This window comes from Mauremys reevesii, linkage group 11 (genome assembly GCF_016161935.1).
Source record: "Mauremys reevesii isolate NIE-2019 linkage group 11, ASM1616193v1, whole genome shotgun sequence".
NCBI lineage: Eukaryota > Metazoa > Chordata > Testudines > Geoemydidae > Mauremys > Mauremys reevesii.
This window is the reverse complement of record NC_052633.1, coordinates 21,016,215-21,033,449: the sequence shown is the minus strand read 5'-3', so window position 1 is coordinate 21,033,449 and position 17,235 is coordinate 21,016,215. Positions and strand designations below refer to the sequence as shown.

At 47.0% G+C, this 17,235-nt stretch overlaps 1 protein-coding gene across 1 annotated transcript in view; it reads left to right on the top strand.

Annotated features, from left to right (window-relative positions):
- The window catches only part of LOC120375097 (aldehyde oxidase 2-like), a 94,284-nt gene that overhangs the window by 19,791 nt on the left and 57,258 nt on the right, over positions 1–17,235 (top strand). Inside the window, exons 8-12 of the mRNA XM_039495765.1 lie at positions 6,999–7,079; positions 12,458–12,602; positions 14,292–14,384; positions 15,549–15,700; positions 16,898–16,991. Coding sequence (XP_039351699.1) covers positions 6,999–7,079; positions 12,458–12,602; positions 14,292–14,384; positions 15,549–15,700; positions 16,898–16,991 — 565 coding nt within the window. The remainder of the gene's footprint in view (positions 1–6,998; positions 7,080–12,457; positions 12,603–14,291; positions 14,385–15,548; positions 15,701–16,897; positions 16,992–17,235) is intronic.

The window sequence follows — 17,235 nt, the reverse complement described above, 5'->3', positions numbered from 1 at the left end:
GTGTGGGGCGCACGCACTCAGGAATATTCCAACAAGGCGGGAGATACTAACTGAGTGCATGCGCCCCAACCAAGCACTGCTACCGAAAATCTCCGATCAACAGTGCCAGGACGCACCGTCACCTAGAGTGGAGCACCCACAGGGACACACATCTCGAAGAAGCAAGGTGAGTAACTTTCTCTTCCTGTGTTATGTGTACTTCAGTTCAATTTATGAACCAATTTGTAACTCTCACTTGTCGTCTGTATATGTGTATATGATTATAAGCTTTTCGGGGTAGGAACTGTCTCATTTTTGTGTCTTGAACAGTGGCTAACTCATTGGCATTGCTTAATAAATAATGAGAAATGTTATTTAAAGATTGTTTGTTTGATTCTTGCTTTGACTAAAAAAGGCATTGTATAAAACCAAAACCCTGGCTCAGTCTTTTAGTGTTTATTCTGGCAAAACTGCCATTGATATCAGTGGGCGATTTCTTTGAGTAAGAACTGCAGGATCTGGCTATCTGTTATCTATGTTACACCTCACAGTGTAGATGACTGTATGTAGTTTCACATTTAATTTGCACTTGTGGCAACTGGAGTACCTGAAGTGCTTGCTCATGTCCATTCCATAGGAGGTGTGTGTGCTCGCCACATGCACTGGTACCAGAATTTTTTCCCTTAGCAGTATCCATAGGGAACCGGCTCTGGCGCGGTATAAGGGAGTGTTGGGAGCCTTGGACAGGCCAACGGCCTTGACATCCTGACCCCCTCCAGTGTTCGACACTTCAGGGGAAAAGACCCCAAAGGTCCAGGGGGACCCAGGGGACCAGCCTGCTGGACCACCAAAGGTTGTCGAGGTTCCAGTGGTACCGGCATCATCCTCATCATCGCCCAAGGAGGCTATCACAAAGCCCCCTCCCACAGTTCCTCAGGATGACGCTAAGGTGCACCAGGAACTATTGAAGAGGGTCGCATCTAACCTGGGACTTCAGTCTGAGGAATTAGAGGAGCCTTTGGACTCCCTGTTTGATGTCCTCTGCTCCTCAGCCCCTGCCAGGGTGGCTTTACCCCTTCATGAGGGGGTATCAAAAATTACCACTGCCCTGTGGCAGACTCCCTCCTCCAAAAAGGAGGCCCCCATCTCCAAAAGAGCCGAGCGCAAGTACTTTGTGCCAACCAAGGGACATCAATACTTATATTTCCACCCAGCCCCCAATTCCCTGGTGGTCAAGGCAGTTAACCACAGGGAGAGGCCAGGAAAACCTGGGCCTACCCCCAAAAATAAAGACTCAATGAGGCTGGATCTTTTTGGTCGCAAAGTTTATTCATCTTCCAGTCTGCAATTGAATGTGGCCAATCACCAGGCCCTCCTTGGCTGCTACCATTTCAGCATGTGGCAGGCCATGGCCAAGTTCGAGGCTTTGCTTCCCGAAGGGTCTAGGAAGGAATTCTGGGCGATCCTTGAGGAGGGCACGGCTGTGACCAGAGCAGCCCTCCAGGCAGCTTCAGACGTGGCAGACTCTGCCGCCCGCACCATGGCCTCCGCCATCTCCATGCGACAGGCATCCTGGCTGCTCCTCTCAGGCTTGTCTCCCGAGGCTTAGAAGTCAATGCAGGACCTTCCCTTTGACGGCCAGGCACTAACTGCAGAGCAGACAGACAGCAAGCTGCATGGGTTAAAGGACTCCTGTACTGCCCTGAAAACTCTGGGGCTTTACGTCCCAGGCCCAGCACGTAAGCAGTTCAAACCACAACAGCCTCAAGGACAAGGGAGCCAGCCTCAGCAGGACCCACCTGTAACAGTGCGAGACTCACCGCCGCAGCACCTCACGCTGGTCGTCCTGGGAATTAGCTCTCCAGCCTTTGGAGCGCCCTCTGCTGGCTGATGTCCTGCTTGCCACTGCCCCCCGTGTCTCTCCTGGACCCCGGTGCCCCTTTCTCTTGGGGACTGCCCCCTGGCATTACCCCCACAGTTTCTGGGTCTCCCCACGCAGGGAGACTATGGCTACTGCCAGTCTCAATCTAGCTCCCGTTCACTGGGGCAGACTGCAGTGTAAGTGCCACTCATCACCGGCAAGGAGGGTTTGGACCTGCTGCCTCGGCCTACCGTTGGGCTGGCCCTCTGCAACCCCAGTACCCTTTCTGGCCTTTAGCAAGGCCTGCAGCCTGGGGTGTTTCCTGGCTGAAGCTTCCCCAGCTCCTCTAGCCTTCCCTCAGCCCTGCTCCATTTTAGGTATCCGTCTCAGCTCCCAGGCAGCCAGGCCCTTCTACCTCAAGAGCTAGAGGGAGAGTCCTCTCAGCTCCTGGCTTCACTGGCTTTTATAGGGCCAGCTGCAGTCTGACTTGGGCGTGGGCCAGCGGCAGCTGCTTCTCCAATCAGGGATCCTTGAGCTCGCAGCCCTCTCCCAGGGCTGTCTTCAAGCTCTTTCAGGGCAAAAGTGGGTGACCACCCTGCTACACTGCCTCACAAGAAGGCCAAGGGCTACAGGTGCTGCCCGAGCCACCCTCCCCCACCCTCTGCTCAGTCAGGCTCCACCCGAAACAAGCAGGGTGCCAAGTGATCATTTTGAGGGTGCACCCGAGGGCGACCAATCAGACTATTCACTGGATACATCTTCCCCATTTTTTTCCAGCTGCCTTTGCTTTTTCCTCCCTGCATGGACCGCTATAATCTCGGACTGCTGGGTCCTGAACACGGTGGTGCAGAGTTATATGGGGGAGGGATAGCTCAGTGGTTTGAGCATTGGCCTGCTAAACCCAGGGTTGTGAGTTCAATCCTTGAGGGGGCCATTTGGGGATTGGTCCTGCTTTGAGCAGGGGGTTGGACTAGATGATCTCTTGAGGTCCCTTCCAACCCTAATAATCTATGATTCTATGATACCCTCCAGTTTCTTGCTACCCCTGACCCCCAAGCCCTCTTCAGGGACCCTTTTCACGAGAGTCTCCTCATGCAGGAGGTTCAAGGGTTACTGCAGCTGGGTTCAGTGGAGGAGGCTCCTCCCAAGTACAGGAACAAAGGATCTTATTCCTGATACTTTTTAATCCCAAAGGCAAGGGCAGTCTATGGCCCATTCTGGACCTGCGAGACCTGAACCGCTTCCTAGCGAAGCTAAAGTTCTGCATCGTCTCCCTGGCCTCTATCATCCCCTCCCCGGATCCGGGAGACTGGTACACCGCCCTCGACTTGAAGGACGCATACTTCCACATAGCGATCTTTCTGGACACAGATGCTTCCTCCAGTTTACAGTGGGGCCCCACCACTACCAGTTTGCAGTCCTCCTGTTTGGCCTGGGGACAGCACCGAGGGTGTTTACCAAGTGTATGTTGGTGGTGGCTGCTTACCTCAGGCATCGGGGAATCCAGATCTACCCGTATCTCGACAACTGGCTAGCCAAGGGCAACTCCAGGTCTCAGGTCCAAGAGGATGTTGCGGTGCTGCAAGCCACGTGTTGCTCCCTGATCCTACTGGTAAACAACAAAAAGTCTACATGAGTTCCAGTGCAGAGGATAGAGTTCATTGGAGTGGTGCTCGACTCGACATGCACCAGAGCATTCCTGCCATTAGAAAGCTTCCAGACATTGACGGACCTCATTGTGCCGGTCTCCGCATTCCCCTATGGCCAGGGTCTGCCTATACCTGTTGGGCCACATGGCAGCATGCATGTACATTGTCCACCATGTCTTGCTCCGGATGCGACCCCTGCAGCAATAGCTGTCAACAGTCTAGTCCCAATCCAGGGATCACCTGGAGAAGATCGTTACCATCCCCCCAACAATACTTATCTCGCTGTGATAGTGGACCGATCACAGGACAGTCCTAGTGGGGGTATCATTCAGCAGCCCCCTCGCTCCATCAAGTTGGTATCAGGCGCCTCGGATCTTGGCTGGGGTGCGTACCTTGGTGACCTCCAGACCCAGGGTATCTGGTCCCTGAAGGACGACGTTACAAATAAACATCAAAGAGCTCAGAGCAGTCCACTTGGCATGTGGAGTCTTCTTACCTCACCTGTTGGACAATACAGCTTCGATGTTCTACATCAACAGGCAAGGGGGAGCACGTTCGTCAATGCTCTCTGTCAAGAGGCACTCCGTCTCTGGGACTTCTGCATCAGCCACGAAATCCATCCGGACCTCCCTGGCGTCAAGAACACGCTAGCGGATCACCTCAGCAGGGACTTCTCTCACCATTCTACCCAGAGGTAGCCTGCATGATCTTCCAGAGGTGGGGAACTCCCCAAGTGGACCTGTTCTCCACCAGGCAAAACAGGAAATACCACCGGTTTCATTCTTGGCAAGGTCTTGGCAAGAACTCCCTCTCTGATGCCTTCCTCCTGTTGTGGTCAGGGAGCATTCCCTCCAGTTCCTCTCATCAGCAGGGTCCTAGCAAAGATCAAGAGAGACACGGCACAGGCTATCATGATCGCCCTGGTGTGGACTTGGCAGCGGCCCCTCCCTGGCCCCTGCCCATCCGACTGGACCTGCTGTCACAGGACCACGGTCAGCTCCTGCACTGCAACCTCACATCTCTACACCTCTCGGCATGGATGCTGCGTGGCTGAACCGGAGAAGCGGACCTTCTCGGATGATGTCCAACAGGTCCTCCTGGAGAGTAGAAAGTCTTCAACCAGACTGACTTACCTGGTCAAGTGGACAAGATTTTCCCACTGGGTGTCCACGTGTGACATCTCCCCCTCGCGCTCTTCCAGAACTACTTGCTTCATCTGAGGAACCAGGGCCTGGCACACTCTTCCATTAGAGTGCATCTCGCAGCCATCTCCACTTTTCACCCACCGATCCAGGGCCAACGGTGTTTTCTCATGACATAACGATCAGATTCTTGAGAGGCCTCGACAGACTCTTCCCGCAGGTACGGACTCCTGTCCCACAGTGGGATCTCAACTTGACCCTCTCTAGGCTCATGGGCCCGCCCTTTGAGCCACTGAGCTCCTGCTCCCTTTCCCACCTGTCATGGAAGGTCACTTTCTTGGTGGTGGTGACATGAGAGAGGTGAGTCTCTGAGGTTAAAGCCTTGACCTCAGAACCACAGTACTTTGCAGAGAAGGGATAACCCAAAGTGAGTAAAATAGAGCTGATTTTTATGGTGTCCTCTTCTAATTCAGCCCTGCTGAACTTGGCACAAGCAGCGAGTGGCTCCATTCGGAGGAGAAAAATTACCCCAGGAAATTAAGAACTTGTCATTTTCAAACCTGTTCAGTGTGAACCAAATAAGAGAGTGATGCAAACAATGAGGGGGGAACACTGAACCTGCCCAACCCAGCTCTATTCAGACCTGTCAAACCCAACCCAGCCTTACAGATTCCAATGGGAACACTGCATTGTGGGTACTGTGTTGTGAATGCAAAGGTCATGATATTGAGCCATGCTGCCCACGAGGAACATAACCCTGCAGTGCAAGTAATGACGACACCTAGCTTTTTTCAACAGCAGAGCTCAAAGTGCATCAAAACTCTAGTTTATTTAGCCTCACAGTGCACTTGTGGGTAAGAAGTGCTAATATTCCCATTTTTGCTGATAGGGAACCGAGTCACAGACAGGCTAAGTGACTTGGCAAAGTCACACAGGGAGTCTGTGGTAGAGTAAGGAATTGAACCCTCATTGCCCATGTCCCAGACTAATACCCAAACCACTCATAGACTCATAGACTTTAAGGTCAGAAGGGACCATTATGATCATCTAGTCTGACCTCCTGCACAATGCAGGCCACAGAATCCCACCCATCCACTTCTATAACGAACCCCTAGCCTATGTCTGAGTTATCGAAGTCCCCAAATTGCGGTTTGAAGACCTCAAGCTGCAGAGAATCCTCCAGAAAGTGACCCGTGCCCCATGCTGCAGAGGAAAGCGAAAAACCTCCAGGGCCTCTGCCAATCTGCCCTGGAGGAAAATTCCTTCCCGGCCCCAAATATGGCGATCAGTTAAACCCTGAGCATGTGGGCAAGACTCACCAGCCAGCACCCAGGAAAGAATTCTCTGTAGTAACTCAGATCCCAACCCATCTAACATCCCATCACAGACCACTGGGCATACTTAGCTGCTGATAATCAAAGATCAATTGCCAAATTAATTGCTAAAATTAGGCTATCCCATCATACCATCCCCTCCATAAATTTATCAAGCTTAGTCTTAAAGCCAGATATGTCTTTTGCCCCCACTACTCCCCTTGGAAGGCTGTTCCAGAACTTCACTCCTCTAATGGTTAGAAACCTTAGTCTAATTTCAACATCCACTGCAACATCCTAAGTAGTTTAGGTTTGTAGAAAGCCAAATCTGGCTGTGTTTGCCTACCCTGAACATGTAACCACTCTAGGAAATCCAGATCTTCCACAAGACCAAATTTCAGAGCCAGTGCAGCAGTACCTGTTTTTGGTCTATGACTGAGATGGATACAGACCCGTAGATTTAAGGTCAATATTGCAATGGAACTTTTTTCAGGAGTTACAATTTTCTCTTCTCTAAAAACACAAGATGTCCAATAAATCTTGTCTCACCCAAAGGATTGCTGTTTTGTTTATTGTCATCTTGGATTTACCCATCAATCTATTTGACAGACATAGATTGGGGAGTATATTAATTCTGCTGTGTCTGCATTTTTCCAGTGAGTCTCATACACCAACTACACTTGGCTCTGATGGCCTCCGGAGCACGTACAAGGGCTAGTTGTTGACTTGAGAAGGCCCCTTTCAGAGAATGGGGCAGGTGCTGAAGGTGGGTTTAGGAGCTGATGGCTGGGAGAAGCCTTTCTGGCATTGGGTCAATTTGTAAATAGTTTTGTTTAATTGTTTGTTTATGATAATAGACTTATTTTTAGGAAATTAACTAAAGAATGTGCTTGAATTATTCAATGTGCTGATATGTGTAGCAGTTAAAAAACTAAATTACATGTAGCCAAAGAGTCTCTGCTCTTTCCAGAAAAGTGCAGCGCACTCTTGACACGCACATTCTGGTTTTTTTTCTCCTTCAAGTAAATATTCAAATGAAACTGTTTCCTTTCAGATGCATTCTGGTCTCTGCAACCCTGAAGAATTCCAGCCTGTAGACCCAACCCAGGAGTTTATATTTCCTCCTGAACTAATGGTAGGAAGTGTTATTCTTTCCTGATTTGTCTCCGTTTACATGCAAATGTTGTGAATGATCCAGCATTCGGGTTTACAACATGATAGAAGTCTGAAATGGAAAAGATTGTTGGACTAAATTCATCCTCAGTGGAAGGTGACTGAGTCACACCCAGGATAGAGTGTCATCCAGTCCACTTCCCTTCCAGTGCAGGAATGTACCTTAGAATTTCCTGTCTAGGTCACTTAGGCTATGTCTACGCCACCGCGGTAAGTCGACCTACACTACACAACTCCAGCTACATGAATAACATAGCTGGAGATGACGTACCTTACACTGCAGGGGGTCGACAGGAGACTTACTTTACTTTTCTCGTCGGGGGTAGAGTACAGGGGTCGACTGGAGAGCGATCTGCTGTCAATTTGGCGGGTCTTCACTAGACCTGCTAAACGACCGCCGATGGATCGATCTCAGAGCATCAATCCCAGCCATAGTGTAGATGTAGTCTTAGAAATGACAGTGGGCTCCACTACTTCCCTTGGGAGTTTATTCCACATCCTAACGGATCTCATAACCTAGAAGTTTTTCCTTATATTCAGTCTAACTTATCTGTTCCCAACATCATCCCATTATGTCAAGTCCCTCCTGAAAAACTCTGCTTTGGGGAGCCACCAAGGAGTTGCAAGTGCCCATGAGGTGTGTACAGGATATTGACAGTCATGAAGTTCCTACATAGCCCTTTGTTACACTGTAAACTCGGGTAAAACTTTCCACACAACAATCTCATCCTATACACACAAGAGTCTTTATTGAACCCAGATTGATTAAGGTCATTATGGCTTTGTTTAATCTGTAGGGAGCCAAATCATAATTAGAGAGCCGCTGAGAGGGACAGGAGGGAGAGGAGTCTGAGCTCCAGGGCAGAGCTGTGGTGCAGATTCTCCAGCCTCTTGAAGCACCACTTCCCCTAAGAGCTGAGCTGTGAAGGATGGCAGAAAGGGACAGCTGGGCTGGGGAGATAGAATCACAAAAACAGGAGACAGCTTTCTCACTCACAGCACTAAACTCTTTCAGCCAGCTTGTTCAGGCTGAGTATTTCTCATGCACACCAACCAAAACCAGTTCCACCACCTGTCAAAGCCCCAGCCCCTGTACCTAAAACGCCTTCATCCATATCTTCGTTTCCATCACACTATTGTTTCAGCCACCTAGTTACAATGGTTTCTTTACATTTATTCTGAATGGAAATCGGTGCCCGTGCCTGACCCATAACAACAAGATTTAATCTAACCCACAACAACTGCTACTGCCTCTGCCATTCCTCGTGCCACTGCCAGGGACACATGCACAGGCCAATCTGTTACTCAGGTGGGACTTCTCTACATGGAGGGGTAATGTGCACTTTGGGGGGTGTGATTTCTAAAGCACTTAATTAATGCACATCATTTTAAGGAGTGCTTTAGAAATCACACCCCCATAGAGCGCATTACCCCACCATGTAGACAAACTCTTAGTCAATTTCATGTCCTTGCACAGTTTATGAGGATTTGTATTTTCGTCTGATTAAGTGGTTTCACATTTTACAAGATCATATACATACTTGACATACCTCACCCTGAATGACTGTTCAACCACAGCCACTCCCTAGCTTGCCAAGGGATTTTTTTTGAGCAAGGAGCCAAACTGTCTGCAGCCAAAACCCTTCAATCAAATTGTGAAAGCTTACTGTGAAATATTCTCTTTTTAGGTGTGGTCCATTTAACCCTTGCGTTCTCAGGCACATGCCTTTCAAAGACAGGCCAGGGAGTGGTAGGAAAATTAGGCTGGCAATGCATAACTACTTCGCTCAAGGGTGTGAAAAATCTCTTGGGGAAGTGGATTGCCTATTCCAACAGTAGAATCCTTCCCATCGAAGTAGGTGGTGTCTACACTGAAGTGCTACAGTAGCACAGATACAACAGTGCAGTTGCAGCATTTTAAGTGTAGACTAGCCTGGACACGTATCATACCAGTTTAAGGACACACAGGTGCCCCTTGCTTAGGGGTTCTCAAACTGGGGTTATAATAATGGCCATACCGGGTCAGACCAAAGGTCCATCTAGCCCAGTATCCTGTCTTATGACAGTGGCCCATGCCAGGTGCCCCAGAGGGAATGAACAGAACAAGTAGTCTTCAAGAGATCCATCCCCTCCCCCATTCCCAGCTTCTGGCAAACAGAGGCTAGGGACACCATCCTTTACCATCCTGGCTAATAGCCATTGATGGACCTATCCTCCAGGAACTTATCTAGTTCTTTTTTTGAACCCTGTTATAGTCTTGGCCTTGATCCTTCAGGGGGTCACAAGGTTATTACATGGGGGGTCGCGAGTGTCAGCCTCCACCTCCAAACCCCACTCCAACTCCGGCATTTGTAATAGTGTTAAATATAAAAAATGTGTTTTTAATTTGAAAGGGGGGTTGCACTCAGAGGCTTGCTGTGTGAAAGGGGTCCCCCAGTACAAAAGTTTGAGAATCACTATGCTCTACAATAGAAGGCAGCTAAAAAAAGCAAACAAGCTATGCATTGTGGATCAACCAGTTTAAAAACCAAACCAACCGTATAAAGATTAATGATCTCTGTAATGCTGGAACAAATCAAACAATACACCTGCGCCTGGCAGGCCCAAAGTGAGTATTTGTGTATATGAAATGGTTGTTTGACTCCAGCGTTCAGACAGAGTCTGGGAACATTTTAAGCAATTAACAAACAAACAACCTCTGGGATTTGAAACAAGAGCCATCACCCACCCCAACTGAGCTACAGGTTCACCTCCCCTCTGAACTGAGGCAATCCTAACTTCTTTGTGCCTGCTCAGACTGATTTAGGTGTGGACATTCCTCCTTTGCCCTCCCATCTTCCTCCTCCTCTCGCTCTGACTCCAGCATGGCCTAAACTTCCTCCCTCCTGGCTTTCTTCCATCCCTCTGAGACCCTCCAATAGCTGTTAGGTCTTCTCCGTGGCCCTCCAATAAACCCCTCTCTTCCTTCCCCCTACCACAAGACCTCCTGCTCCTCTGCCTTTACCATGGACCTGCAACAGACCAGGCCTAAGTGGCTCAGAAGCAGGTGGCAAGGGAGCACCCCACTGGTTGAGAAAAACAAACAAACCACAACTGAGGTCACTGGGACCCAGCAGGAACCAGAAGAGGGAAGGGAAGGAGCAGCTCACTGCCCACTCCATCCTGCTGCTTCTGCACTGCCCACACACCCAACCCCACCGCATCTATTATTCTCCTTAACCACTGAGGACAGGACAAGGAGTAATGGGCTTAAATTGCAGCAAGGGAGATTCAGGTTGGACAATGAAAAACATCCTAACTGTCAGAGTGGTTAAGCACTGGAACAAATTACAGAGGGAGGTTGTGGAATCTCTGTCATTGGATGTTTTAAAGAACGGGTTAGACAAACACCTGCAGGGATGGGTCAGATAATACTTAGTCCTGCCTCAGTGCAGGGGACAAGACTAGATGGCCTAGCAAGGTCCCTTCCAGTCCCACATTTTCTTCCTACATTCAGAAAAGCAAGACTTGGTACACTCCTTGCAAATAAATAAGATTGCATCAAAGAAACTACAGGCCCATTGGAACAATCTACAGGGTCTCCAACTTTGACTAGCCACTCAGGTCAAAAAGGGGCAATGAAAAAATCTTTCACATATTGTAGAGACTAGTTCAGATCAGAGCAGCAGCTCTGACCATCTCTGATTGTGTCCTGCTTCTACCTGATTTTTTCATATGCCAGGTGAGATTGTGGCACATGAGGCAGGAAATTCTAATTGCCCACAGAAACCAGATTTTGACAGGCACTCTTCTGTCCACTAGTCCTCCCTGCCTCCTTCCTGTATTAGATAAAATGGCTCTCTCTGAGGGGTGGAGATATGGCTACACAGTGAAAAGACACTATGTGTACTAATATGCAGCCCATGATATGTTTTATTATCTTCATCTTTCTAACTTCCAGCCTTGTAGACTCATCATGAGATCAAGGAGTTAAGCTGGCTCTTCCTTTGTATGTAGCAATATCAGTTATAATGATTCTGGAGGCAACACTAGGGCCCTTGCTTCCACCTGTACATCCACAAGGACATCAAATTATGCTCCATAGCGGTGGCTCTCCACCTTTCTAGGAGTCTGATTTGACTTGCGTACCCCCAAGTTTCATCTTACTTAAAAACTACTTGTTTACAAAATCAGACATAAAAATACAGAAGTGTCACAGCACACTGTTACTGAAAAATTGCTTACTTTCTCATTTTTACCATATAATTATAAAATAAATGAATTTCAATATAAATATTGTACTTACGTTTCAGTGTATAGTATATAGAGAAGTATAAACCATTTTAGTTTGTACTGACTTTGCTACTGTTTTTTATGTAGCCCGTTGTAAAACTAGGCAAATATCTAGATGAGTCGATGTACCCCCTGGAAGACCTCACGTATCCCCAGGGATACACATACCTCTGGTTGAGAACCACTGCTCTACAGCACACCTGTGCAGCCCCACTGTGCAAGGGAGTTGCTCAGGTGTAACAGGATTGGAAATTAGTAAACATTGAAGTGCAAAAAAGACAAGAATCCAGCTCACTCCATCTCAGCTATGTTGACTCATCATGTTTAACAGGAGTAAAAAGCAACACAAAATGATGATAGTCAAAGTCAGATCTGTCTTTGAATACTAATAGATCAGCTTAGTAAGACTGTGCCTTTTCATATAATCACTTTTCAGAGCAGACCCTCACTGGAACTGAAATTGCCCCTTGGGGACCTTAAGCCAATGAGAGTTCACCTGATGAATTTCTCTGGCATTCCCTTGTCAGGTGTGACTGAAACTAAATCTTGCTGAAATTCAGTCATGTTTGGGAAGGAGAGCATCAGGCAGCGCATAGCACACTGAACAACAATGGCGTACGTTTTGCTAAAGACACCAGGCCGAACCCTTTCTATTATGTAAAGCTCCAGGGGAAATTTAATGCCCAGGCAGAGAAGGTGACAAAATCTCAGTTCTTAAGATGTAATCCCTTTGCTTTGGCTGGTCACTGAACAACCATAACGGAGGGAGTCTTTGCTAGCGATTAGAATAGGAAACTGGGTGTCAAGACACTTAGGTTCTGTACTACTAACTTGTTATGCTACCTCAGGCAAGTCACTTATCTTCCTTGTGCCTCAGTTTCCCTATCTGTAACATGGGGATAATTAAACATACCATTGTAAAGCTCGATGGGAACCTCAGATTAAAGACACTATTTAAATACAAGGTATTATTAACTGTTATTTTAAAGTGTTTTGTTCTACTTTACACTGGTTGACAAATACTTTTGTTAGGCCTGCAGCACTTAACCTCTGTCATTTCCCCTACAGAGAATGGCTCAGGAACAGCGAAAAATAACTCTGGTTTTCCGTGGGGAAAGAACAACGTGGATTTCTCCCACTAACCTCAGGGAACTTCTGGAGCTGAAGGCCATGTACCCTAAAGCACCTCTTGTTGTAGGGAACACCTGTGTGGGTATGGAGGGTCTGAGGGCCTCTTGTCATTGTTACGATCCAGCTGAAGTTAATGGAAGTTGCAAGTGCTCAGCACCCCTGAAAATCAGGCCTTTGGTGCCTCAAACTGGGCATCCAAAGATAGGTACCCAAAATTAGAGGCTCTGTTTGAATATTCAGGTCTCAGTAACTTACCCCAGTTCACATGGCACATCAGTGACACAACTGGGACTAGAACCCTGATCTATTGATTCCATGGTCAGAGGACTATGCCCTGCCCATTGATGTCAGTGAGATGACTTGCATGGAGTAACAACCATTCACATGAGTAAGAGTCTGCAGGGTAGACCTTCAGTTAGACAGAACAGTACAAGGATGACAAAGGACATGGTCCATATTGAAAGGACAAGGGTAGGAACTTCTATACATCTTATTGGGTTCCTCAATATTATAGATAGATTTTATTGTTACGGTGTTATAATTTGAGGGGTTAAGTCAAGAGAGCAGCAGAGAAGAGATAAGGGTGGGAAAGCTGATTGAATGAGTGGAGTCTTGAGGAAGGCTTGGGATAGAGCATTTCCAGTGTAGGTGTGCAGAGCACAGGGGCGAGTATTTCAGAGGTAATGCTGGGGTGGGAGTGTAGGGTCTGAACCCCTTCCTCCCCAGGGGAAGTGGTGCAAGTGGGTAGAATAAGAGCATGTCTCATTACATGGAATTCCAGACTGAGCTGTTATCTGTGAATTTGTTTACACAATGAGGGTGAAACTGAGTGCAAAAAGATTTAAAGAGACTTTAATTTTCAGACACCCCCCCCACCTCCATGCTCATCGACAACAGAAACTTTACTGCATTTTTATTTATTAATATAGCACCCATAAAGGTGACCACAGCACTTCACAAACCGCTAAAATGGCAGGTTCTTGGGGGCTTGCAATGTAGTCTAAAGGTCTGATCCAGTGCCCATTGAAGTCAAAGTCCATTGATTTCTGTGGGTATCGGTCAAGCCCTAAATTAGCTGCATGGCAGGGCTGAGCATGGAGGATGAGGGAGGAAGTAAGCATATTACTACATATATACACAGCTTGTTAGCTCCTTTTTGAAAATATATTAGGCAGGAGGTCAGTGATGGTTTTTGCAGGCATAGGGGGTGATGTGGGAATAAGCATAGAGATGCTGGTGGGAGAAGGAAACAGAAGAGTTATGCAGTTGAGCTGAGCTGGTGGAGTGCAAGACGGAAGCAGGAAGTAATGGGTGACTAGGGAAGAGATGGAAGCAGGGGCACAATTCTGTAGGGTTCTAAAGCTGAGGTGAGGAATCTGAATTTGATATGGAAGGAGACAGGAGACAAGTGCAGGGAACTGAGGAGCTTTGCAGAGCACTGGGAGATACTTTTGCAGAGCAGCATATTCACTAGACCTGAGGGGTGCAGCATGAAAAGCAGAGAGTGCAGAGGGGAGGAGAGAGAGGAACGTGGAATGGGAAAGGCAGCAGGATGGAGATTTTGGGATATTGGACAGGAAGAACCAGCAGGATTTTGCAACTGCTTGGCTATAGGAAGAATACAGGGAAAGTAATCCCATGTGACACAAGCCCTGGTGGCAGAAAGGATGGGGGTATGTTTAGTTCTTTAGATATATTCACAGTTCTGGAAATCTAACACAGCTGTTTTCTTCTGCTTTTCTTCAATCTCATTATTATTCTCTGTCTTCAGGACTTGAGATGAAACTTGATGGTGTTCATCATCCAGTTATCATCCATCCCACTAGGATTCCAGATCTGCATGTTGTGAGTAATACAAACAATGGTAAGTCCTTGATTTGCCTAAAAATCCTCTTGAGAAATGTGTTGTTAGACACCATAAATTATTAGAATCTTTGACTCATATGTACATGGAACATTTTATTCTCTAGTAGTGCTCAGTACAATACGACCACTATCCAGTCAGTCAGCCTACCTGCCATATGGAGAGAACAGGATAGGGAGGTTCAAATTCTGAAACTCTGCTGCCATAAATTTCTTTGTTCAAACCATCTTTCACTAATTTTTCTGCAGGAGAGGAGCATGTGGGAGAGTCCTATAGTTTTTTCTATTGGTAAAAATTACAAGGTTCTTTGTCATAGTCATTAGTCTGGCAATGTCTACAATCTATATGGAGATGCTCATGCATAGATCTTTGATCCAATATGCCAAAAGATTTTCTTTGGAGCCACTGAGCCAAGTTCTCAGTTGGTCCAAGCCAGTATAATTCCATGGATGCTGAGTATCTGTTCCGTTATGTCACATCTTAATATGTAACATGGAATTGAAGCTGTAGCAAAAGTATGTGATGCACAATTTTTTCCTGGAGGCACTGGACAGAGCTGTTTATAAAAATCAGACAAACTGGGATTTTATTGCAAATGGTTGTTTCCCTATTTGCTTTTCGTTTAGCTCTGGAATTGACATTGAAATAGTACTGATTGATTAATTGAAATTATAAATATTTGTAAATCACTACACCACACACATCCACACAACTGTCCATTTAAATGTCACCTTTTATCGAGGTCCACATTAGAGAATGCCCTTAATGAAAGAAGGGCTTTTTACAACCACTGAAAACTTCCAAAATGCTCTACAAATCTCTGCTGAAACAGAGCCTGATCCAACATCCATTGAAATCAATGGCATTGTTTCCATTGACTGAAATGGGTTCTGGGTCAGGCCCATGGGGCCAAATTCTGGAATCTTTCAACAGTTTTTACTCCATCCTTAGCCCCGCTCAGTCAGACTGCTATTCGCCTCATGGGAATTTACCTGAATAAAGATCTCAGTGTCTGGCCCAAAGAAAATTACCCTGTAGATTTGTGTGTGTGAAATATACCTGATGAAAGCTGACTATAGAAGCAACATTTCCATGGTCAGGTACAGTTGTGATCATTTAAAGTGTGATGCTCCTATTTCACTATTTAAAATAATTGGGTTTCAGGAATAGTGATAGGTGCTGCCTGCTCTCTGGCCCAACTCAGAGACATCCTGATGAAAGTAGTCCCGGAGCTTCCAGAGGAGAAGACAAAGATTTTCCGTGCTCTCTTGCAGCAGCTGAAAACCCTTGCTGGAGAACAAATCAGGAGTTTGGCTGTATGTTTTCAATGATTATAGTAAACAGGCCAGCACTGAAAGTATATATCTATGATCTTCACTTACAAATCTGTAAAGCTTGTTTAGAGAAGAGCTGGCTGTCTCTGGGGCTTGACTAGCATCTCAGAGCCTTTCCATCTAGGTAACCAGTTCAAATCCAGTCCATGCTGGTAATGATTAAAAAGCATTACTATCTGATAGCTTATGTGAACTAAATCGGGGCTTTCTGTCATTACCAATGGACCGGTCTCCACAACACACTAATTGGCAGCACCCTTATTGGCAAAGGAGCCAAGGACTGAAGTTATCTTTGTCCCTCCAGAATGGGATTTAAGTACATAGCCATCCAGGGCCTTTCACATGGCACCTCTGACCAAAGGTGCTGAAAAAAAATAGCATGTGCTTAGCACCCACCAGCAGCCAGCTCCCTTCTGCACCCCCTAGCACCTCCCACCCACCAGCAGCCCCAGCGGTCAACTCCTCCCCCAGCACCTCTTGCCCACTGCAATCAGCTGTTCTGCAGCATGCAAGAGGCACTGCAGGGGAGGAGGAGGAGCAGGTATGGGGCACGCTTGTGGGGAGGAAGTGGAACTGGGTGGGAAGCGGTGGGGCAGAAGGGGGGCCTTGGGAAATGGAGTGGAGTGGGGGCAGGGCCTGGGGTGGAATGGGGGTTGAGCACCCCTGGGGAAAGGAGGAAGCCAGTGCCTGTGTCAGCTACTACTGAAATGCACAAATAATAGTAGAGTTTACCAGATAAGCAGTGACACATTTGCCCACTTGCTGTGTGGAAGCTCAGAATCAAGATGTCCTTTGCTTCTCCTCACTTTGAAAGGCTTTGCATCATTGCCTCTGACCCCACCCTTCCATTTTTCTTTAAAACTCAGTTGCCCTAGTTCTTTTGTGGCCTCTCCTCTCTGGCTGAAGGAGTGGCCTTTTCTCTATTTTTGGGCAGGTCATCTACCCGGGGTCATGTTGGTGTCTTTCGTCTGGGGTTATAGGTCAGGAACTTCCATGAGCTGTAAATTAAAATGAGAGGGAAATTATCATTTAGAAAAGTTTGAATATGAAACTTCAATGAAGTTTCAACAATAAATTACCCTAACTTTTTAATAGCCCTAAAAATAGGATCATGTTTTAGATCAATATTGCTATATATGGAAAAGACAGCAATTAAAATAGCCTCTTCGTTTGTTAAAGTCCTTAGGTGGACATATTGTAAGTAGAGGTTCAACTTGGGATCTGAACCCTGTCCTAGCAGTTGGCAACTCTGTCCTCAGTCTGGCATCAAAAGGTAAGATTCAGCATCTCTCTGTTACGTATCTGTGAGAGCATCACTGTAGAGCACAATTAGCAGTACAAGTGATGGGTATCTTCACTTGTTTCCTCGTTTCCTCCACATCAGTAGACACAGGACAAAATTATTCTGGTGCTTTCCTGTGACTGTCACTGGCAAAAAGTGTTAGCTAATGCAGGCTGCTACATTCCTTCCTGCTGCCAGGTGCAGAAGGGAACAAAACTGACAGTGCTGTGAAAGT